Below are 24,433 nucleotides of genomic sequence, written 5' to 3' on the forward strand. Positions count from 1 at the left end.
TTTTTCGCGGAAGTATATCTCATTTAATAAAGGAGAAGTATGACTCATTTCCTTGTATTTACGTCATCGATGATGAATCTGTCGTATGCCTTTACACAGAAACTTCTCTTTTACCGAAACGAACAGCGATTTGGGCCAGCTGATGGATGTGACTCTTTATGCAAATTATTTATCTCCTATCTAACTAACGAAGCAAAATTACTTTTCTCCACTTGATGATGCTAGGCAATGCAGTTATTAAATGAAAAGAATTCAATTTGTTGACGTCTCGTATATTTGATACATTGCTTGTTTGTAAACACAGTGATCTACAATTGTTTAACATTTTCACTTTTCATTCTTGACATTAGGCTAGACAATTTTTTCGACAATTATTTTTATTTTATACACTTTGCTATATCTAAAATAGGGTGTTGTACTGAAATAGATTTTTAATTAATGTGGGAGTATAGTAAAAGTTTGTTATTATAAAAATAAAATATTTATTTTTATTTTTGTAATAAACTAAATATTTCAGTAAATAAATAAAGAATTAAAGTTAATATTAAAGTAAATACAATTTTTATTTATTTTTATAATAAAAGTATTTTATTATAAAAATAAAACATTTATCATAAAGTGTAACAAATAATTCTGCAATGAAATCGAACGCGTTGATGAAGAATTTATATTCGTGGTGTAGGTTATTTCAAGATGGAGTTTCATATTTTACAAATAAATCCTGATGGTATGTACTAGCTGGCATACTCGGAAAATAATTTTCCTCTGCGTAAAATGCAACGGTTTGTTTTCTTTTCCACAAGATCGATATGTCGTTACATTTTTGCACAATATTCCCATTCGAGTATGAGTCATTTCTTGTTTCGTGTCATGCGATGAAAGAAATATCGAGCTCATACGTCAACCCATAGATCGAGATATTAGTATTACGGGGAAACGCAAGAATACACTGCATTTGTCATCTTTTATTACTTTTAGAAAATATTACCCTGAATTAATTTCAAATAACAGGTCAAAATAATCGTCACGAAGAATATCAGAAGGTTATCGTAATTTGCTTTCAAAGAATTAATAGCAAGTTTATTTTCGTGTTCATTGTTTCATATTAAATGTTAATCTTATCACAAATGATTGTGATATTGCTTTCCCGCGCGACGATGTTTTCTCCTAATTTTCTTTAGCAACCACAAATAAAATATCGTAAATTTTCCTCATTTACTTTAACATCTCGTAGCTGAATTTTCAATTCGCCATTTAATTATCATTCGATGTTTATTTGTATAGCGCATGTACAAATTTGTGCAACGCAATCACACATAGAGATACAATTAATAAATCGAATAAATCGACAGCGAAACATCGAACAAGAGTAAAATAAAATAGAAATGAAACATCGATTCGGAACAAAAATTTGTTCATCAAGTTTGTTCGCAGGAAATTACAATTCTTCGTGTCAGCGAAAATTTTTGCCTCCATACTAACAGTTAGGTATAAAATGTCACGATAACAAAAATTAACAACCATATCTTATCTAACAATTGCAATCTCGCATTCAACAGAGGGCTATAATAAGCTTAAAATCGACTGCAAAATAATACACAACAAATAAATCTGTCATCTCGTTATTCTTCAGCCTCCAAACATTCCGTAAAGGTTGTGGAAGATTCACACTCAGATTTCCTCTAGAGGAAATCTGACTTGTCTCCCTTTGACACATCCATTCTAAAAAATGTTATTTCACAAGTAACATTATATGAACATTTTCGAGATATAACAATTCACCGAGATTAGTATCGTCTGATAATTAGCCTAATTTTCTTACCGATCATTGCCAAGCTCGTTTGATCATATCAGCAGCTTTCTCGCCTATCATAAAAATGCCCGCATTCACGTGACCCGTAGGCATAATTGGCATAATAGACCCATCCGCCACTCTCAATCCTTGGACACCATACACCCTCAACTGTGGATCCACGACAGCGTCCATGTCGCTCTTAGGTCCCATCTTGACCGTCCCTATTTCGTGATTCATCATCGAGGGCAGGTGCCTGATGGCACACCTCCAATAGTCATCAGTGGCAAACTCGAACGTGGCACAACCTGGGATCTTTATATCATGCAGTCTGCTACCGTACTTCTGAAACGGTTCGGTCTTGGATATATTGACAGCGTGTTTAAGACCCTCTAAAATAATCTCCAGATCAGCCGGGTGGGTGAAGAAATTAGGCTCTAACCTGGCAGGCTCGAGCGGGTCCTTGGATTTCAGAGTAAGTCTGCCAATGCTCCGAGGGTTCTGCACGATAGGCCAGATAGACCAAGCGTCTTGATTCTCGATCGGTTTGTACACAGTGTTGTACAATTCGTCGGATATCCGGAGCGCCTTCTTCAGGGGCACGCCTCCATCCGAGTGCAGGGACCCAGAGGCGAATAACAGTTCCACGTCAGGTCTGCTATCAGTCGCGTACTTGGTTCTGATGAACGCCAGTGCCTCTGCTCCACCTGGCAGCGACATCAGGCCGCTTCTGTTCAGGAAGTATTGCACGAAGACACCAGGCCTGGCCAGTCTGCTTTGCAATAGCGCTACAGACTGATTCACCATGAACGTCAGGCCTAAGAACCCTACGTGCTCGTACATGTGGTAGCCTACTTTCAAATCTTGAATCACTTTGATGTCCAGTTCCTCCAAGTGATCCCTCGGACCTATCCCTGATAGCATTAACAGCTTGGCAGAGTCTATGGTACCCGCTGAGAGGATAACCTCTTTAGAACAGAACACTCTCTTGCGTTGCTTGTTCTCCGCGTACTCGACACCGTAAACTCGTTTGTTGCTCTCGTCTATCAGAATCTTGGTTACATGCGCCCCGGTCACGATGTTCAGATTCGGCCTGTCGACACGCAGGTACGCTTTCGAGGCGCTACATCGTGTCCCTTTGTCCATGTTCGCTTGAATATACGAGAATCCAATTTGGTCTTCGCCGTTGTAGTCCACGATCTCGTAGCCGAGTTGCATGCCCGCTTTCATGAATGCTTTCGCCAGTTCGGTGTGGTACGGCACGTGCTCCACGCACAAGTAGCCTTTGTCCCCGTGGTACGAGGAGTTCTTGATGCCTGAACACGAATACGTTTCATTATAGTCACGGAGTGCGTGCATGGAGCTTTAATTTCGTGACTAGCTGATTTATGTCAATTCCATTTTGCCATCTGCCCGTCTCTTTTCGTGTAAACGATGCTTTGTCTTTAACCCCTATTTTATACCTACGTGTGTACGAGCTAGTCAGAAATTCTTATTCTAAAATATTTCATTTCTTGACCCACAATCGCCAGTGACTTACGTCAACCTGACTTTAACGTCTTTTCTTTCCTTCGCGAATTTACGTGGTATACGAGTGACTTGGAAATTGAACGAATCAGTTGGCTACTTTGAAAGTAGACTTTTCTGTTTATTCTATGGTATGAATAGTTTTATGAAATTGGAAAAAGAGGGTGAATTTTCTCACCTGGAACATCGAATCTCTCGCTCTTCTTGAAATATTGCAGGACATCGTTGTATGACCAGCCCTCGTTCCCTAGTGCAGCCCATATATCGTAATCTAGCCTGTTTCCCCGAGTGTGGATCATGTAATTGAGGGTGCTCGTGCCACCCAAAGATTTTCCTCGCGGCCAGGAACATTGTTTATTGATCATACCCAAACAGGCATTCTGCTGGGGTTCCACCTTGTAACCCCAGTTAAAGCTGGATAATTGGAGGTAACCAACTAGGATGGGGACTTGGTGAAGCAGGGTCTCGACTCCTCCAGCCTCCAGAAGAAGGATATTCCATTCCTTGTTCTCTGACAGCCGATTAGCCAACACCGACCCAGCTGATCCAGCACCAACCACGATGAAGTCGTACCTCTTGTTGTTCGGGTTGATTCTATTCAAAACTTTCGACGAAGGCCTGTAACTCTTTATTGCGTCTAGAAACGATTGAGTTTCGCCCAGAGATGTCGCTAGTGATAATAGCAGCAATTGTTTGAGGAAACCAGCCATCATTCTGGAAAAAAGGAATATGTTTTCTTTGTGAATAATTATGTGTTTTATATGGAAATATTACTCGAATCATTCGATTCTTTGGGATATTTATCTTTCAATTCTTCTATATTTTCGTGTTACGATTTTTTGACTCATACTTTAACGTTTCGATCATCGATACTTCGATATTTCTATTCTCTTCGATAGTTTGTTAGTTAGATTTTAGAATATTTTCATTTAAATTAATTTCATTTAAATTCAGTATTTTAATATTTCAATTTCTCCATCGATATTTCGATACTTCAGTTTTATCATCTTTCAGTTGACATTTTCATATTTCCATTTAACAAATTTTTCTTCGGTATTTCCACAGTTCATTAGCTAGATTTGGGATTTTTTAATTCATCTTTCGATGCTTCGATGTTTTAATATTGTAATATTCAAATTTCTCGGTATCGTTGATGATATTAGTTGATATTTTCATATTTCGATACTATGATAGTTCAATAATTTTCGAGTACCTTTTAAAAATTATTTGCTTGCAACGAGAACGTGTTGACATTCTTATATACTTGAATTTTCTTCGAATAGAGTAATCGATATACAGATAATCTGTACTTGCATTATTTACTATCACTGGCTAGTAGATATTAATGAGTTTTGTTATCGTTGAAACAACCACCTGTGTTTTCACTATTACATCTGATTACGTTTGTGCATGTAGGTCACGTATGAACGAGTTGCTGTACATTTTCATTCGTTTAACGACTGTGTTACGTAGTACGATTTTGGTAATGGAATTTTAAATGATAAAAGGTATAATCCCCTGTAATAATTAGTTAGCATTCCCCCAAAAATTTCTTCTTTTTAATCCTAGCAACTTTTATGTAACAATATCAATTTCATTCTCTCTAGATTAGCAAGTTACTTTAATTTCTGATTTGCTTCTAACCTAAAGTACATTTCAAAAATATTCCTCTTTCCTTCTCATTGTACAATGAAGAATCACACCCCATTCGACGCGTAAATATTACGTATCGCAAAGTATGATCTCCAGAATCACTTTCTCGTCGAAACCCAAATCTAAAGTCCAAATTGCTGAATTTCAAGTTACATAATTATTCTGGAATCTCACAAACGCAACATTAAATTAACGATGAAACCACGCTACCGCATGATTAAAGATTAAAGGTTACGTCACTGCAAACCCAACTTTCTTTTTTCACTCTCACTGGATGCAGAAACGAAAATAAAGTATAGAAACAGGCGATAAAGCCAGAAAATCGATCTTCAACCGTAAACTTCGTTCATACTTCGAATTCCTTGCTCTCCGTGTCACACGTTCGCATCATGTGTTATCGCAACAGACCACGAACAAGTATCCGTTTGATCGTAATAGTTATTACCATAATCGTCCGGTGGCAGCCATGTAACAAGCGACTTCCGTCTCGTGCTCGAGGAACTGGAACCGTGGATCCGTCCAGACTGCCGAAACCTACTTCTTAACTTGCACCGTGTCCACTTTCCACTTCGAGATCCACTAGAGAAATGCGCTTTCTCGTGGCGTGTTCACACAATACTTATAGCGGTTAAGTAATGGTCCCTCGGACTATGTCTACCCCTTCTCGTGTGTCTTCCATTCGTCGTCCCGTACTTCCTTTCTGTCTGATTCATGGGATGCATAACAGTACCTGAATTTCACGTGTGATTTATTTATTCATTTAAATTCGGAAGGGAGTAACCCACCAGCGTACAAAGGCACGTAACAAAGATTCGAAAGAGAGGTAATGAAAAACAGTGATAAATAAGAAATTAAAGTAAATCAAATAGTATAGTTTAAGGATTGTTTAAATGAATGGGAAACGAGTAGGAAATTGACAGTGTCAAATTCGAAAGGGAATATTTTATAATCGATGTAGAATTTTATATATGGTATTAGAAGATATATTTTTGAAGAGAGAAAAGGTTTGTTGAATTTGTTAGTGGTGGATGAAATATTAATCCTTTGCACTCGACGATTTTTTGACTAGAGAAGAGTAGAAATTCAAAGATTCTCTATTAAAAAATTGACACAGTAATTAAAGAATTGTGTAATAATAGAATTGTCAAATTATTTGATTTCGATACCTGAATTTGATATTTTAATTAATATCGATTTTCCAAATTTTATCAAATGGTGACTGAAGCTCATCATTGCTGAGGGGGCAGCGATGGTATACTTTTGTTGCCCCTTTTCTCAGTGTGCCGAATCTTCACGAGACACTGAGCACTTAGGTGTTGTAATAAAGCGCAGTTTGTCTTGGTTGTATTTACACTTTATTACACGATTATGATTTGTTTATGTGTGATTGGTGTGTATGCTGTATCGTCTCTGCCTCTGCCGTTTCTCGTCTTGTCTTTCGTCTCCCGTTTTCTGTCTTCTCGTTTTCTCTCAACTACCGTTTTACGTCTTTGACTCCTCAATACCGTCTTACGCCTTCGAGCTCTAGTTCACGTCTGATTTGTCTTGTCTGAGCCCCAAAACCGTCTGATGTTTTCTGTGCGAATTCTCGCTAACGTCATCTGATGTGTTCTGTTTGATTTCTCCAAATCGTCTTATGTCTTCGACTTCTCTGATGTCTTGTTTTATAATTTGTTGATCCTCAAAAAGGACGGCGAGGACGTCGCAACAATAGTATTCGTTTCTAAATTTATAGTCATTAGAGTTAAAGCACTGATTCCTGGGATACGTGATATATCGTTCAAGACTCTGTGAACACGTGAAACAAGTCAAATAGAAAATATCGATAATACGGGATGCGGTTCTTCTGCGAACCTCGTTTGAGGTGGCCTCGTTTCACTGTTGCACAAACAAATGCACTATGTAGAAGGTGTCAAGAATGATTTCTTGTTTAAACACGCCGGTGATGTTATACGAAATCGATCGAACGGCACGTGTAATGCATCGTTCGCAATAGGTGATTCGTTTTATCGTTCCAAGCGTTGAAACTTACCTATCGTTTCTTCTAAATATTTCAATTCATTCAGATTTTCAGATAAAAATCCGTGAAATTATTTATTTAAATGTGTTTCCGTCATTTTAAAAGCGGTCTACTATTACATAAACAAAAGTTAATAATATTTATGCGATACTTCAATCATTCTTCTTTTAACAATAAAATTGTCAGGTATATTTGCGTATAGGGAAATTGAATTTTTCTGCAGGTTGCTTCGTTGGAGAGTAAATTAAAAAATGATTTCTGTTTTATTTTTCCATCATTTTGGAAGTTGTACAAAATGTGTATACGAAGTTTCGAATTGTTTAATTATTCGGTTTATAACTTACAATTAATTTGTTAATTATTAAATTAAATTTAAATTTAATTAAGTCGCATTACACGCTGTATTTGAAGAAACGAGGTCGTTTAATCGTTACGTAAATATCTTCTTTGGCCATAGTACATAGAAAATTATAATTATCCTACGTGTTCTTTAAAAAAAAAGCATTAATTATTAATGTTTAGGAACGTTTTATTGATGATTGATATTTATGTGATGCGTTTCAACCGCAATGTAAATTCGAAAATACAACATATAATTACATTTCACAAATTATAAATGACTATGCATGAATTCATACCTCAAACTTCCTTGTCAGAATAAAGGAAAGAAAAAAGAAGCCAGAAAAAGATCAATGTGAGATTCAAGAATACAGGCAGCTTGTTTTTCTTTCTGGCTTCCTTTCTTTCTACTTTAAAGTATTCCAAAGTCAGAATTGAAGAGATCAAAATTCAGTTGAATTATTCGTATATCCCCATTCGTTTTTGATCATGTCTGATAATTTTTCCGCTATCATGTATGTTGGAATATTCGTATGTCCTGATGGAATTTCTGGCATTATGGAAGTATCAACCACTCGTAATCCTTTGATGCCAATTACCTGCAACATTTCATTTCGTTCTCGTTAACGTACGTTTTATCCTACTATTGCTTCCTGAAATGAAATTTATCAGAGCAATGTATTATTCGATCGTTAATTTCCGTCGCAATATCGTTAGCTATATTAACTCGAATAAAATTCAAAATTCGGATACATCCTTCATTATTGCATCCTTCGTACATCATTCATATTTTAAGTTACTTTTATATTCCATCACCAATGAAACAAGAAATAAAACAGAAAATGAAACAAATAGTCTTAAATAGAATTAGGATTCGAATTACCAAATTTATCAAAATTATTATTGTCAGACTTTTAGAAAAGTTAACGTTACTTTCTATAGCGACATACGTGAAATAAAATTAATTATTTATACATAATATTATATACAGTATTCTAACTGAAAAGTTCTGATTTTAATGAAAGTTTGTGTGCGTGCTGACACCTTCAGCACCGGTCCCATGAAAACGCGGATTTCTGCGTCTGTCCCTTGAGCCATAATGCAGGTTTGTAAGATTGTCACTTGACTCTCGCCCTCACAATGACGACGATCTTTTTTTGCTTGTATGGATGTCTTACACGTCAATTTGTATTCACTTGTCACGTTTACGACAACCTGCATGTGTTATACTCCGAACATAAAACATATACGACGGTTCAGAAACGATAAAAGCAAGAATCAATCTCGAGCAGTGTATTCCTTAGTTAGTACCTCTTTCGTAGATTCACGCTTTTCCTTGAACAATATAATAATTCTTATTATTCTGTAACTTTTTACCCATGTAATATGAGTGAAGTTTCTAACGAATATATTGCTCACCCTCTATCAGATTATTCGATACATTCAGAAGATTCTGACATACGAGTCGAGGACAGTGATAGCGATTTGGGTCCAAGGAGAATATCAAGAACTGTTCCATTACAATATTCGAGTGATTCCGATGATTCTAGTAATAGCGAAATGTCCATAGAATGACGAATTTGCATTCCAAATATAGTATTTTAAGGAAATGTATAAGTTTAAATATTTTCTTTAGCTACTCGTTGTTCGGAAACAAGCGAACGAGGTCGGTGCTCAGGCTTTAACACTAGAACTACCGATCTTTAATGAGTACCTAACTATAACGTGCACAGATTATAGTAATTTCAGCAATACGATGAATATGAGTGAATATATTGATTACAGTTCTTTCTTAATACGAGTTGATATTAATTTTATTCTTAAAGCAGGCGTATGTGTTCGGTGATTGCAAAAAGGAAAATTCTGGGACCATTCATTTTCACTGGGTTGGTACTTCTAGTGTTAAATGTTTCATATGTCGTCACTCAATGTGTTAAGCATAACGGGATACACGTGGCTCAATTTTCTTTATTTGCAGATTTTGCTTTCGTGAGTGAAGTTACTCAAAGTTACAGTTCGATTTCTGTTTTCTTAAATGTAACTGCATAACGATACGAGATAAGGAAAAACTATTTTTGAATAAAAAATCTATAATTCTTGGTGCTCTGTTACTCTATAGTAAAAATTACTCTGCATGAGATCTCGTTTAAGGAGCAGAAACATTGTTAAAATTTTAGTTTTTGATTTTACCCCGTCAGAGTGATTTTCTGTCAATGAAAAAATGATAGCACATGTAACTCGTTATACTTGACGCAAATTTTCATAAAAATCAAGATTTTTGGGGCAGAGAATTCTTTTGAAAGTGTTTTCGCGAGCTACTGTATATAAATAAATTTATTTGTTTTCATTATACCATCTCAGTAAATATTATTCGCCAGATTTGAGTATAAATTACAGGTCGGTGATTGTAGCATTAAAAATGAAAATGTAATTGTATCTTATTGTATTGCAATATTTTATCGTATTATTGTACCGTACCTTCAATGTTGGATCGACGACGGCAGTAGGGTCGCTCTCTGGTCCCATTTTGCAGGTCCCGCTATAGTGATATAAAGTGAGTGTCTCCATTCTTAAGAAGCACATCCAATAATCGTCAGTGTCGAACTGATACTTCTCACACTCGGATATCGTTTTATTATAGAACTCTGAACCAAATTTCTTAAACGCCTTCGACTCACCGAAACTATAGGCTATTCTGATCCCCCTCAGCAAAACCTTAATGTCATCCGGATGACTCAGATAATTGGAAATTATCTTTGGTTTCACGTTAACGTCCTTGGACTTTAGTCTTATCCAACCTCGACTCTTTGGACGTAGTAGTACCGGAATTATTTGCCATCCTTGCATATTGTACATCTGATCGATTTTATCTTTTATCTCCCCAAAATACCCAAAATTTTTCACTACAGCATTGTTAGCGTAGCTTGTACAGCTCAAACTAATCATCTCTATATCCGGAAGACCGTCTCTATTCGTCGGGTCATTTGTGTCCACGAATGCTATCCCTTCGCATCCACCAGGCAACGTTACTGGTCCCTTTTTATGCAGTAAGTAGTCTTTCAGGAACGGTTTGAAAGGGTTTATTACTTCGTTAAAGATTACGCTCACTGGTTCCTTGATACTGAATGTGATCCCACTAAACATTACGTGATCCATCAAATTGTCACCAACTCTCGCATCCTTCGTTACTTTTATACCTAATTCTGTCAAATGATTCGCGGGTCCTATTCCGGACAACATCAACAACTGAGGGGAGCCTATCGCTCCAGCGCACAGGATCACCTCTTTCTTCGCGAACACCGAGAAACGACGATTTCCTTTCTCCATCTCCACTCCGATAGCACGTTTACTCTGCTCGTCTATCAGTATCTTGTGCACCATGGTCCACTTGGTCACGTGGAGATTGCTTCGAAGTTTGCCAACTAGGTAGGCTCTATTGCTGCTCATGCGGGAGCTTTTGTACATAGTCGCTTGTATCGGCGAGAAACCGATCTGCGTGTCCCCGTTGTAATCCACCAACGGATAACCGAGCTCCTGGCCAGCCTCCAGGAACGCGGTTAACAGAGGTGTCTGGAATATCGAATACTCTAACGAAAGTGGACCATCCGTTCCATGATTCTTCTTGTCCTTCCTTAGTTCAGGGATCCGAACGGTCTCTAGTTTCTTGAAGTACTTCAGCACATCCTTGTACGCCCATCCGTCGTTACCCAGTTCAGCCCACCTGTCGTAGTCCCATTTGTTGCCTCGAGTACCGATCAGGTAATTTATAGTGCTACTTCCACCCATCACCTTCCCTTTAGGCCACATACACCTGCGGTTATTCATCCCTCTGCAGAACTACGTTTCGTATTTCCAGTTGATTATTTCCGAGGATTGTAATAAACCAGCTATCAAGGGTATGCTCATGATTGTAGTTTCTTCGCCCCCGGCCTCGATCAGAAGAACCGTGAGATCTGGGATCTCGCTAAGTCTAGACGCCACCGTTGCTCCAGCTGTCCCGGCGCCTATCACGACGAAGTCGTAGCTGGAGTTAGGTATCGGCGTCACATCAGGCTGGGCGTTTTCGTGCGTGTAACCTTGACGTAAGAACTTGAAGATACCTTTTATACTATCAATCAGGTTTTCTGCCCATGTGGTATTGAAGTTCGTGGTGCCATAGACGTTCTTATACCGAGTCGTGCTCGTCGTTACGGAGTGGTAATAAAAGACGAAGTAGTAGATCACAGCACAAGCGAAGATCACGGTTGACAGAAATTTCATCCTCGTAGTCAGTCGGAAAGCATTGATACGTCGATGTTATTTTTCCATCGCATATATAATTACTACTACATACGCGGCGGACCTTGCGTGAGAATATGAATACATGTACATATAGATGAATATGGATATTTCTTTCCGTATTTTCGTTCTGTTTTTCTTCCTTCATATTTATTTCTTTTCTTGCCTTTTTCCCACTTTACGACCAGGAAAATAACGGAATACTTTTCTCTCTTTATGTTATGCTGCATTCGTTTCGACCCCACTGTCTCTATGATATAGAAGATAATTTTCTTATTTGCACTGGAATTTTATGGAACTGTATCGACACAGGTAACTGCGCATCGGTATTATACATCTGAGACATAATTCAATGAATAATTTCAACACTCTGATACGTGATTTCTCAGTGCTGTGTATCTATTTAATTATACTTGATTTGCATAATACCGGAGTATGAAAGTGCAGCTGTTTTAAAAACTGAATTAAGCACGATATATTTAGGAAGGATTATCCACTAATATTGCGTAACGTTGACATGGGAATTGGTGTTTTCGTTACAGGATAAAACAAAATGTTTGCAATATTAAAGAAAAATGGTAATGAATCGATAATAAATTTGTTTCTCGTTGCTCGATGCTAGGATATTTAGGTTAGGGTTTAATCGACTATGTGACCCGTCTTTTCTATTTTGGAATAATCAATCGAGAAGGAATCCGTAAAGTAATAAAATAAAACGTTCGTTGCGTTGTAATTGTAGGAATGCATATTTCGTTAAAATTACTCGCTTATATTACGTAAAATATGTAGTCATGCTCAACGAAAATTAATGAAATTGAAAATATTGCAAATAAAGTAGGATATTATTCGAGTAGGGACAGGTATTTATTTAAGAAACTTGTTGCAGCAAAAAGGGACTTATTCGTAATAATAACATAGCAATAACAATTAGAAATGGACGAACGTATGATTATGTAGGACAAGTTATATAAAAGCAAGGTTGATTCAGTTAGGTGTAATATTTATTTTAAGATAGTCTTTCATCTAAATTTCTCATCTAAAATTCTAAATTTCAATGGCAAGTGTTAACGATAACGATAAAAGCATACAACTCTTTGTAATAAATTGTCAGATTACCAAGGAAGCCATCATGTGCAGGAGAGGTTATTTCATTTTCATTGGTTACTATACCATTTGAAATTAGTGACTTATTAATTCGATAGATGCAATTACTAAAGAATTCTTATTTCATTTTCTAACAGTTTCTTATTTAACCTTTGCACTCGAAAAGTGACTCCCAGTCGCCATTTAATTCTAAATTCTAGGATCTAAATTCTAGGATTCTATAGATCGATGTTAATTAGCTTAAAATTACCCAACGAAGCGTGGAATGTCGAAGTAAAATAATTCTACGTCTTAATTTGTATACGATTTCTTATTCAAAAATATCGCTGACTTTGTGATAGAAAGTTTTTGAATTGCTATTGTTCTGCAATGGAAAAATCGCCGAGTGCAAAGTATTAATATTTTAAAACTGTTGACATGATTTTAGCTGCTCAAATTAACATTTATTAGTCATATTTATTCATTTCGAATGCTCTAACGCTGAATATACGTGACGTGTTATTTGTCGTATTTTCAATTCCATGACAGAGATTACAGAAACAATTTACATTTAAATAAAAATGATTTCTACTAACATTCTAAATTTTATATTAATATTTATCTCGTAATTTCGTATGTAACTTAACGGTCTGTAACTTAATTGATTTTCAAGCTGTTTCGTTTTAAGAAAATGTCTGACTTCGTTCGTGCAAAAAATATTTATAAACATAGTTTTAAATTACACTTAATTGCACCAATTTACAGCGAAGACGGGTTAGGTTTGAATAGGATTTTAAATATAGGAAGAAAAATTTTCTTTTAACCATCCCTTTGAAATATTAAAGGACGTCTGTGTAATAGAAGAATATTGCAAAATGTTTCGAATCAGTATCAATAAATAATTCAATTTTTAATATATCATCAGTACTCTTAATCCTATAACTATGACATAATTTACGTCATTTGAATATTAATTCAAGGTAGTGTAAATAAGATTTATGTTTGTAATATTCTAATATTATTACTGGCATTAAGATGAGCAATTAATTTCTGAGAATATTCCGAATTAATTAAGGGCCGATATCAATTAATAATTTTTAGTGTACTTAATTAAGAATTAATTAATAATATTTGTGTTTCTATCGTAGTGTTTTGATATTATTACTGGCGTTAAGTCGAACAGTTAATTCCTGAGAATATTCTGAAATAAACTTTGGTCAGGTTCTAGATTGTTTTCCTTGTATGTAAATATATTAAACTCGAATAATTAGTCGGTCTTTCCTTACGACTCATAATGATTCTATTGATTTGTTTGCTTTACAGGTATATAGAAAGATCTGGGAGCAGATTGTCGTCATTTATAATCTTTATTCGACTTTTCATTCGATCCTTTGAACGCTGAGGAAACTAGTTTGTTAACTCGACTTAAAATTTTAAGACACTTAATGGTCTCATAGTATATTTTTATTTATATTAGTATATTTTAATTTCGTGGAAATTCTTTATTGCAAGAATTAGAAAAGAAAAGATTTATCTGGAAAAGGGGAAAGGAAAACTGAAAAGTATTTTAATCGGTTTGTCTAGTTTTACATAACAATTACAAAATAGCCTAGCTGATGATATACTTCACGCAGTATTTATCATTGAAACAAATATTAGGTCTAATTTAATTAGCAATTTAAGTCTTAAATTAAAATATCGGAATCGTGGAAATTCTTTATCCCAAAAATAAAAAGGAGGAAGATTCCTCCATGAAAATGAAATGGGAAACAAAAAATAATTTTAATCGCTTTACGTAGCTTTAAATGACAATTGCAGAATGGTACAGTTATCGATACTTTATACGCACCATTGAAATTAATTACGGTTGTCATGCTACGATATTAACAGTCCACGATTTATTTTCGTATCGTTTCCGACTCGATGTATTAACCCTTTGCGCTCGACGATTTTCTGACTAAAGAAGGGTACGAGTTGAAAAAGTTTCTGCTATAAGGCTGATGATATTTTTCGAACAGTAAATAGGAAATCGTATAATAATTAACACGTAGAATTATTTAATTTCGATACCTCGCACAATGTTACATTATTTTAAATTTGATATATTAATTTTATATGAAAATTTTACCAAATGGCGACTGAAAGGCACCTCTCGAGTGCAAAGGGTTAAGTATATTTACATTCACAATAGAACTTTTAATGGGATTTATTTCACAATTGATTCAAGTTAGCATTTAATTCGTTAATTTTTAACAATTAATTTGATTTTTCTGCTATTTCAAACCATCTTATAGTATTCCACAACTTAACTTAATAATTCTGCAAATTAATTTAACCAAACTTCGCCTTTATATATACACATAGTATATACAATCAACGTATCACAATACAGACGTCATTGCAATGCCTCGAACTCGCGAATCTCACTCATTCTTCACGACTAATCTATCAACAAAACGTAATTAACCATTTGACAATTATTTATCTATCAACAAAATTCACGCAGTACCCTATGCACCCAAGTTCTCAACACCTACTGCTCAACCTCTAGATGCATTAGCTCCTCGATGTTTCCACCGTCAGCCAATCATTCTTCACGAGATCAGCTCCCTTCTCTCCGATCATAATTACCGGAGCATTCGTGTTCCCGCTGGAAATCGTAGGCATGATCGACGCGTCGATCACTCTCAGCCCGTCGATCCCGTGTACCTTCAGTCTAGAATCCACGACAGCAGTGGGATCGCTGGACGGGCCCATTTTCGTCGTTCCAACCGGATGGTAGATCGTCATGGAGATATGTCGGATATGACACTCCCAATAGGCATCAGAAGCGAATTTCAGGTGTTTGCAACCTGGCAGCTTGATCCTGTGAACCCTAGAGCCAAACTGCTTGAACACTTTGGATTCGCTGATCCTCATCGCGATTTTGGCACCCTCGACCAGGGTAGCGATGTCAAAGGGATCGGAAAAGTAATTAGCGTTGATCAATGGACTATGAAACGGATTGGAGCTGCGTAACCTAACCGTACCTCTCGATTTAGGCCTGAGCAGAAGCGGCATGATGGTCCAGGCGTCTTTATTCGCTATTGGCCTGTACACCGTGTCATAGACTTCGTCGGTTATGCCTAGAACCTTCCTCACCTGGACGCCGGCGTCTGAGTTGATGGACGCCGGCGCCACGTGTAATTGAATGTCTGGGTAATCCATCGATCGATTCGCGAATTTGGTGTTCACGAAGGCGTAGCCCTCTACGCCACCCAGAGTGGTCATCGGACCTCTTCCATTGGCTATGTAATGCATCGTCACTGGGGCAGCTTGGAAGCGATCCTGGACGATGGCCACGGGTTTGTCTATGAGAAACGTTAGTCCACCCATACCAACGTGGTCCTGTAGGTTGTCACCTACTCGGAGATCCTTGATCACCCTGATACCAATATGACGCAGGTGTTCCCTGGGTCCTATCCCGGATAACATGAGGATCTGAGGAGTGTTGATCGCTCCTGCCGAAAGAATCACCTCTTTCCTCGCGCGGACTATCTGTCTACTACCGTCTCTGACGAATTCGACACCCGTTGCTCTCATGGTGACCGGGTCGATCAGCAGTCTTGTTACGTGAGAGTTCATGGCCGTGTGGATGTTTCGTCGCAGACGAATTGGACGTAGAAACGCTTTTGCCGTGGAACACCTGCTACCCCTGCGAATTGTTCCTTGAGCTATCATGAATCCTGTCTGTCGCTCTCCATTTATGTCCCTGTTCTCGTACCCCATCTCTGTACCTGCTTGAACGAACGCTACTACTAGAGGAGTCTTCCACGGAGACTCTTGCACTGTCAGGTAACCGCCAGTGGAGTGATAGGGACTCTTCTGTAAATAGGGGTTCCTGTTGTCCTCGGACTTCTTGAAGTAATAGAGCGCTTGGTTGTATCCCCAGCCAGGATTACCCATGGACTCCCAGTGATCGTAATCGTGTCTGTTCCCTCTGACGTACAGCATGTAATTGAGCACGCTGGAACCACCAAGAACTTTACCACGGGGCCAGTTGCAGCGGCCACCTTTCATAGCCAGGCAGGCCTTCCCTGTTGGTTCCGTTTTGTACTTCCAGTCTAGTTTCGTTAGTTGAAGATAAGCTGCTAGCGATGGCACATCCGTTACTTCGTTTTCATCCGGACCAGCTTCTAGTAGCAGAACGTTCCATTTAGGAATTTCTGACAGCCTGTTGGCCACGACAGCTCCAGCTGACCCGGCACCCACGACCACGAAGTCGTACTCTGGATAGAGAGGGTACCTGTCGATTGGTCGACTTTCTGGGTCCAATTGGTCGTATCGGTAGTAAGACAAACCTGCTATCAGCAGAGGGATTAGCCATAGACTCGTTCCCACCAGGCCCAGGGCACCCTTTAAGGCCGATGTGACCACGATCGCACTGAAAACCATTCTTTCCTAACTGATAGGCTCCTAGACTTGGACGTACGCTGTTTTGGACTTTGGAATCGATGGCTAGTTCGCATCTCATCACGCAGGTTGTCCCTTTCACCGTGACAGGATGTCTGGTGGCCGAGTCCCGATTTTCTGGATACGGTGTACCTTGAACGACACGTGGAAATTTACGTTCTTCATCGTGTCTTTGGTTCTTCTAATTTCCTCATCGAGTCTATCGTCTTCCTGTAAACAGACAATTTCACGCGTTCTACCACGTTGTCGTGTCTTCTATCGTGTTTTAAAGCAACTCTAACTTATTTTAATAGCTTCATCTATCCTGAAATTACATTTCTACCGTGTAATTGATTTACAGCCTCTCCGAGGTAATTGCGCTAGATTTTACTCGCAACTCCGACTCCTTCCAGCTCTTCGACCATGCTTATAGCGTAACTCTTACTTTCATTCTCTATAATTCTAAAAACTTTATTATTTTGTATTAAGACTGTAACTCCGAGGATTAGACTTGACAAGTGCCTTGGACGTGCGTGTGTCGGAAGGACTTTTGGCCCAGGAGTGGGAACTGTCACGGAAGTTGCTTTTCGGTTGTCAATGACGCGATTTACACGTAGGTATCCGTCCGTCACTTTGGTGGGTCTATCATACTGTCCACGCTATGTGTGGGTCCAATCTGTCAGGTCTGATAGTCGCAAATTTCCTGTACTTTTGCATCTAGATATATGACTTAATCCACTGAGAGGATGTGCTCAGAGGCATGTCTAACCTTCAGAGTTACAGTCGAAATATAAAATAATAAAATTGTGGGTTGCAATTATTAAAAATAATAAAATGCCCCACGATTGTTGTAGTTGTCTGGTCGCAGATATCTTCGATATAGCGGTGGTGCTAGAAAGCACGAAAGGAAAAGGAAGGGATGCGTTTCGTCCTGGGCCTGCTAGTGGTCTCATCGGTAAGGCTATCTAGCAGGCCCCTGCCTTAGACAGGGATACTATTACAAGGTTTAGATATTGTATACGTAGGAAACGGAGGGATCCACCGTGAAGTAGGAATCCATCTATCGACGAGGCTGAGAATGATGCCGTCACAAAGTCTTTAGAATGATCGAAAATTAAAATAAGATGCTATAAACACAGCCTTTGGGATGAAACAACTATGGCGTTAGGTGGTTGGTGCCTGACCCCGATTCCCTCATAAATGCGCGTGGCAGCTAACGTTTATTTTAGAAAATGGCTTTATTTTAGAAATACTTGAGCACATCAGACAGGGTACGACTCTTCTCGACAACTGACCCAGGACTTTTGGATTTTCTTCCAAGTGGGAAAACTCTGCCACTACATGTAGGCCCTTTCAGGCCACGTCATAAATTTCCTACGTCCATTTCAACGCTTCTCGTTTGCAATGCATAGATGCTCCATTTGGCGATGCATCAGCCTCTGTTCCACGTTAGCGCGATTAATCAAAGCAGCAATTAAGGAGGATTGTTCTCACGGACAAAGGCAGCAGTCTCGGCGAACGATCTCTACGGTCCTCCATTCGATCTCTGCCTTTCAACTGCCGGACGTTTAGCGTTTTCTCATCGGGCAAGGGAAAGGAAATGGCCGGCAATCAGCGCGAGTAGATCGCGTTCGGCCACAATGTACAAATCCTGCCGGACGATGCGGAAGGAAGAGGGAGAAAACTTGAGGAAACAAACATCGGGTCTCGATGAAGGTTCTAATTGCCAGCACGCGGAACCCGAGCCTGTTTGCGGAAATCTCTCCGGCCTCTCTCGGGTCTGCTTGGACTTTATCTCTATCAGAGTCTATCTTCGCGGCTAGGTGTCGTGGGTCGCGGCTTATCGGCTAATTCCCGCGTAAATCGAGCAACAAATTAACGAAGTTATGTCGTTGCCGGCAGAACGGGCGAGATGGTGATCTCATAACGGGGAAAGGTGAAAGTGTTGCGCCGACGTAAACCTCTGCCACGCTCGTTTCCTTCCACGGGTCTCTCGGTGCTTGTGTTACGTGTACTCTCTCCGCAGTTTCTTGCGTCTCGGGTACGACCTGCTCTCGCGTTGCACGAATCTTCCTGACCGTGGCTGCGCGATCGTGAAGGGCGATTAACAACGCGGATATATACGGTGACTCGAATGTCATGGTCCAAGAATTTCGCTTGTCTTACCCCTTTTCTTATTTTTATTTTATATTACCGTAGGACTTTTTGCTAAATTAATCCTTTGCAGACAGAGATCTGCGCGTCTAATGAACAACAACTCCCTTTTAACCCTTTCAGCACTGAGTTGTGCGACGTTAAACGTGCCCTGTGGCCCACTTCTTACGACACAGCACGCGCTGGGCTGCCTGCCTTTTACGACGAAGCGCATGCTGCGCTAACTGAAATTTCATTGCCAAATATGTCGATTGTAACTGAAATAATATGATCAGTGACTGCAAAGACTTTAACCGAACCATTTATTTCATTAACACGTTGAGCCCCGCGATAATGCGGGTTTCTAAGTTTGTCACTTAATCCTCATCTTCATGATGACGACGATCTTTTTTTGCTTGTATGGATGTCTTACACGTCAATTTGCATTCACTTGTCACGTTTACGACAATCTGCATGTGTTATACTCCGAACATAAAACATATACGACGGTTCAGAAACGATAAAAGCAAGAATCAATCTCGAGCAGTGTATTCCTTAGTTAGTACCTCTTTCGTAGATTCACGCTTTTCCTTGAACAATATAATAATTCTTATTATTCTGTAACTTTTTACCCATGTAATATGAGTGAAGTTTCTAACGAATATATTGCTCACCCTCTATCAGATTATTCGATACATTCAGAAGATTCTGACATACGAGTCGAGGACAGTGATAGCGATTTGGGTCCAAGGAGAATATCAAGAACTGTTCCATTACAATATTCGAGTGATTCCGATGATTCTAGTAATAGCGAAATGTCCATAGAATGACGAATTTGCATTCCAAATATAGTATTTTAAGGAAATGTATAAGTTTAAATATTTTCTTTAGCTACTCGTTGTTCGGAAACAAGCGAACGAGGTCGGTGCTCAGGCTTTAACACTAGAACTACCGATCTTTAATGAGTACCTAACTATAACGTGCACAGATTATAGTAATTTCAGCAATACGATGAATATGAGTGAATATATTGATTACAGTTCTTTCTTAATACGAGTTGATATCAATTTTATTCTTAAAGCAGGTGTATGTGTTCGGTGAGTGCAAAAAGGAAAATTCTGGGACCATTCATTTTCACTGGGTTGGTAGTTTTAGTGTTAAATGTTTCATATGTCGTCACTCAATGTGTTAATACTATTTCCTTTGTTCGTATCCTTCACTGCTCGCATACGAATAATCGATCTTCAATATTTCATATTATTCTATTTATTTCTTTTTTTTTAAAAAGGTTTACTCCTTTTCCATTCACTGGTTATTTGACTATGGTGTAATTAGTGCTTAATACCTTTGAAATGCATAATTTCTTGTAATTAAATCGTAGCACCAAGGGTCAAGGCTTCGATTTATGCCAAAACGTCGAAACTCGGTGTTTGTAGCTTTTTTCGATTAATTGAGTATAATTGAGAAAAACAAAGTTGTCAAATTTTGGTAACTTCACGACTTGATCCTCTTGGGTTACGTAATGTGCACTAGATTCTTCGTAGCAAATGCGAGAAATGAGGGACAAGGCGGATTGTTGTAACAATTAATGAGCTTGAACTATTGCTGATGTAGCAAAGGGTAGTTGAGAGTGTGCAAGGATCGATCTTCGCTTTATTTAGGTTAATAGGTTCTGGAATGAGTCTTCGTAGGTTTTCGCAGAGGATAAATGGTTGGTTGTAAATCGCTCGAGGGACTAATAGAAAGAATTTTTCTTCGCATATGACACAGTTTTCTGTACAATAAGATTTATTATCTACACGAGTATATCTAGATTATTAACCTCTTAGGCACGATGCGCCAGTATAGTGGCTTTCGCGTATGTCATCTTTCTAAACGATGCCTCACTATAGTGGTTTACTCTAATCGCTCACCCTTTGAATTAACCCTTTGCACTCGAGAGGTGAGCTTCGGTCACCATTTCATAAAATTTGGAAGATCGATATTAATTAATATATCAAATTTAATGTAATGTAACAGTGTGCGAAGTATCGAAGTCAAATAATTCTACAATTCTTTATTTACTGCTCAAAAAAGTATCGTCAGTTTTTTAGTAGAGAATCTTTGAATTTCTACTCGTCTCTAGCCAAAAAATCGTCAGGTGCAAAAGGTTGAATGTTGTTTTCATACGTTTTGTTTCACGCCTTTTTCACCTTCACAACGTTTTATAACAGTGTTAACAATATACAGATTTGTATACATAGCCTTTGTTTTTATTACGCCAGTGTCAGGTATGCAGTGTTGTATCATTTACGAAACAGCCTCGCGCAAAATTCTGCCGTGCCTAAGAGGTTAAGTCAGTTTTTCATTTAGGAACATCGATCACAAAGATTTAAGCTATACATCTATAGCACTTTTTCAGATTTCAGATATTTTGTTCTCTTAGCTACCGCAATTTCGGATTTTTCATTTAGCAGATGAAAATGTACATCTGACTTTGCAAAAATAATTTATAATAAATAATTTATAATAACATAAATATGGCATTCCTTCGATCTGTACTGTATGTGGTACTTTGCATTTTATGCACCATATGGTATGATAGGACATTATAAATCATTAAGTTGTCCAAACCTAAGTTGCCTCTTCGGTACAAAGAAGTGTTCCTGACGTGTTAAATAATATAATTAATTACATAATTGAAATAATATAATTACATAATTGAAATTAGTAATTGATCGTGGGATGGGTAAAAATGATGGAATAGAGGAATTTTTACTATTTTATACTAAAAATACCAATATTAACACTAACAAATTTGTAATCAGTCCATTACATAGGATACTTTATCCTATACTCGTAATAAATATTCGTAATAAATACTTTCTAGCGAATATTCCATCGAACTTGGAGTAATTAAAATGCCCAGAACGATTGCAGGAATTGATCAATCGGAAGAAACAAAAGCAAACCTGTGGAACACCCTGAGCCATGCAAATTAACCGAATAACAATAACCGCAGAGTACGCCAGCACACCTGAATCCCACATTCTCTACAGGAGAAAACGCATCTGCTACGCTTAAAATATTATTTCCATCGTTCGTGTCCGCCGAGTCACGAAAGAACCCGTGTTTTCCATCGGCAAAAAGACCCTCGAGAAAGTTTTAAAACCGTTTTCTTAATGCGGAAAACGCGATATTTTTGCGACTATTGCTTTCAGAATGGAGAAGGTTATAATTAAAGAGGAGAGATCGAAAGGGAAGACAAGGAAGAAATATCGCCATTATATCATTGGTTCTATCATCATTCTGTCATTCTGTCGTTGGTCCATTGACATGACTGTACAGTTAAAAAGTTTTTGTCAAAAACCAAAATTGTCAGTGATCATCTACATCCAGGGTACCTTATAACAAATTCCTGCAATTATAATCAAGTGTTTCAAGTGTGAAAAATTATTATACGAAGCCGTTACAAGAATTGACAGAAAGTGTAAACAATGCATCGTATAAAATTTATTATTATATAAACTGCAATATTTATTTGGCTCAAACTTTTGACTATATTAAAATATTTTTAAGATTCCAAACTTGAAGTGCACGTATAAATACTGATAGGAAATGTATGAAACAACGATCATCCGAATATTCAAATTTTTTTACAAGAAGATACGATATTTCAGATGAAGAACGATAAAATGGTATTGCATGATTGGCATAAGAGTTAAACCAATATTACTTTATTTTCAATCAATTATTATGCACGAGTAACGATCTCATTGCATGTTAAAATCTTTTGTCAAAAAGATCCATATTTTGAAATAAGAATCTACAAAATGGTATCTTGTTCCTCTGATTATTGATTTGAGAATAGAAAAAAACATTCCCAGTCAGCGATCATGCATGAATAATGATTTCGTGATATATTAAAGATCTTTTGTCAAGAATATCCGATTTTTTAAAAACAAAACTCTGCGAAATGGTACCCTGGAAAACTAATTATTAATATCACTGTTGATCCAAAAAAGTCGTAAACAAAAATTATATCATTTTTATCCAACAATCGTACACGAATAATGATCTGATGAGATATTAAAATATTTTGCGAAGAAGATCGAATTTTTAAAATAAAATCTGCAAAATGGTACCCTGGTACTCTGCTTATTGACATCACTGTTAATCCAAAACAGTCGTAAACCAAAATTATATCATTTTTATCCAACAATTGTGCACGAATAATGATCTGATGAGATATTAAAATCTGTTGCGAAGAACACGGAATTTTTAAAATAAAAATTTGCAAGGTGGTACCCTGGTACTCTGCTTATTGACATCACTGTTAAACCAAGACAGTCGGGAATCAAAATTGCATCATTTCTACCCAACCAACTAACCCATTGACGATGGGTGCATTATGCAGGTGAAGAAAAATGGCAGTGTTTCAGTTGCCATGAAATTTCTGCATGCCGTAAAGGAAGCAACGCGGAAGGCCGCTGTTCTGACTTTTCTCTTTGAAATTACACGCTCGATCCAAAGAAGGTTCCGGCTGGCTGTTTATTTAGCGTGTTACATCTGGATCGAACGCGTGTAACCCTGTCACTCGGTGTAATAATTACCTCTTTACCTCCTCCGGCTCTCGAGACCGTTGTAATCGCTTCGATCGAAATTTAATTGACGACCGCGCGCGCCGCGTGTGACTAATTAGATTTGCAGGTTGCCTTGAGGGGAATTATTGATAATACACTTTCTTAGGACTAGATCGCGTGAGGTAGCGAAATTAAACGCGCACGTGTTGCTTTCGTTTTTGCACTGGCTACGAGGGATTTAGGTTTTGATACGCTGATTTTATATGCGTGAGAAATTGGTTAATGCGTAGAAATTGCTTAAGAAATTGCTACAATACTTTAATAGAATATTTGTTTTACCCGCATTGAATTGCAGATTTTCTTTTCTTTGCATAAATGAATTGGAACGATTAAAATGGCCGTAGAAAAGGTTCTATTCGAGGTTTAAAAAGGAGACGATTTAATTCTTTTGTTTTGGAACCCTTGAGGAAATGGAATTTTTCATGGGGAAAGCATAGGTATGAATTTTGTATATAGGATGGTGGAAACTGGTTTTGAGACAGCAGAAGTTGACAAAACAGCAAGAAAAGAATAATAGAAACTCAAAACTCATAAAACTTTTTTAACTTAGGGAAA

The 24,433-nt window shown here is 37.8% G+C and overlaps 3 protein-coding genes across 4 annotated transcripts; all 3 read right to left on the minus strand.

Moving 5' to 3' along the window:
• Nucleotides 1–655: 655 nt before the first annotated feature.
• Nucleotides 656–5,964, minus strand: LOC108554319 (glucose dehydrogenase [FAD, quinone]-like). Of its 2 annotated transcripts, XM_017909578.1 has the most exons (4): nt 5,418–5,964; nt 3,498–4,033; nt 1,823–3,108; nt 656–1,722 (listed from the first exon to the last, which is right to left on the minus strand). In XM_017909578.1, exons 2-3 carry the CDS (start codon nt 4,030–4,032, stop codon nt 1,826–1,828), a joined length of 1,818 nt encoding a protein of 605 aa, XP_017765067.1. In that variant the 5' UTR covers nt 4,033; nt 5,418–5,964; the 3' UTR covers nt 656–1,722; nt 1,823–1,825. The 2 variants fall into 2 exon arrangements, with proteins under 2 accessions (XP_017765067.1, XP_017765144.1); XM_017909655.1 differs by lacking the exon at nt 5,418–5,964 and having other exon boundaries at nt 3,498–4,168.
• A 1,539-nt stretch (nt 5,965–7,503) lies between these two features.
• LOC108554821 (choline dehydrogenase, mitochondrial) lies at nt 7,504–11,651 on the minus strand. Its single transcript, XM_017910221.1, is given in 2 exon segments — nt 7,504–7,930; nt 9,810–11,651. Coding segments are annotated over 2 exon segments (1,938 nt in total). The 5' UTR covers nt 11,592–11,651; the 3' UTR covers nt 7,504–7,774.
• Nucleotides 11,652–15,248: 3,597 nt separating this feature from the next.
• Nucleotides 15,249–17,126, minus strand: LOC108553900 (glucose dehydrogenase [FAD, quinone]). The gene has a single exon (XM_017909021.1). The coding sequence runs from the start codon at nt 17,124–17,126 to the stop codon at nt 15,249–15,251; it is 1,878 nt and encodes a 625-aa protein (XP_017764510.1).
• Nucleotides 17,127–24,433: the final 7,307 nt, after the last annotated feature.

The sequence above is a fragment of the Eufriesea mexicana genome, unplaced genomic scaffold (assembly GCF_001483705.2).
Source record: "Eufriesea mexicana isolate 0111107269 unplaced genomic scaffold, ASM148370v2 scaffold4744748580, whole genome shotgun sequence".
NCBI lineage: Eukaryota > Metazoa > Arthropoda > Insecta > Hymenoptera > Apidae > Eufriesea > Eufriesea mexicana.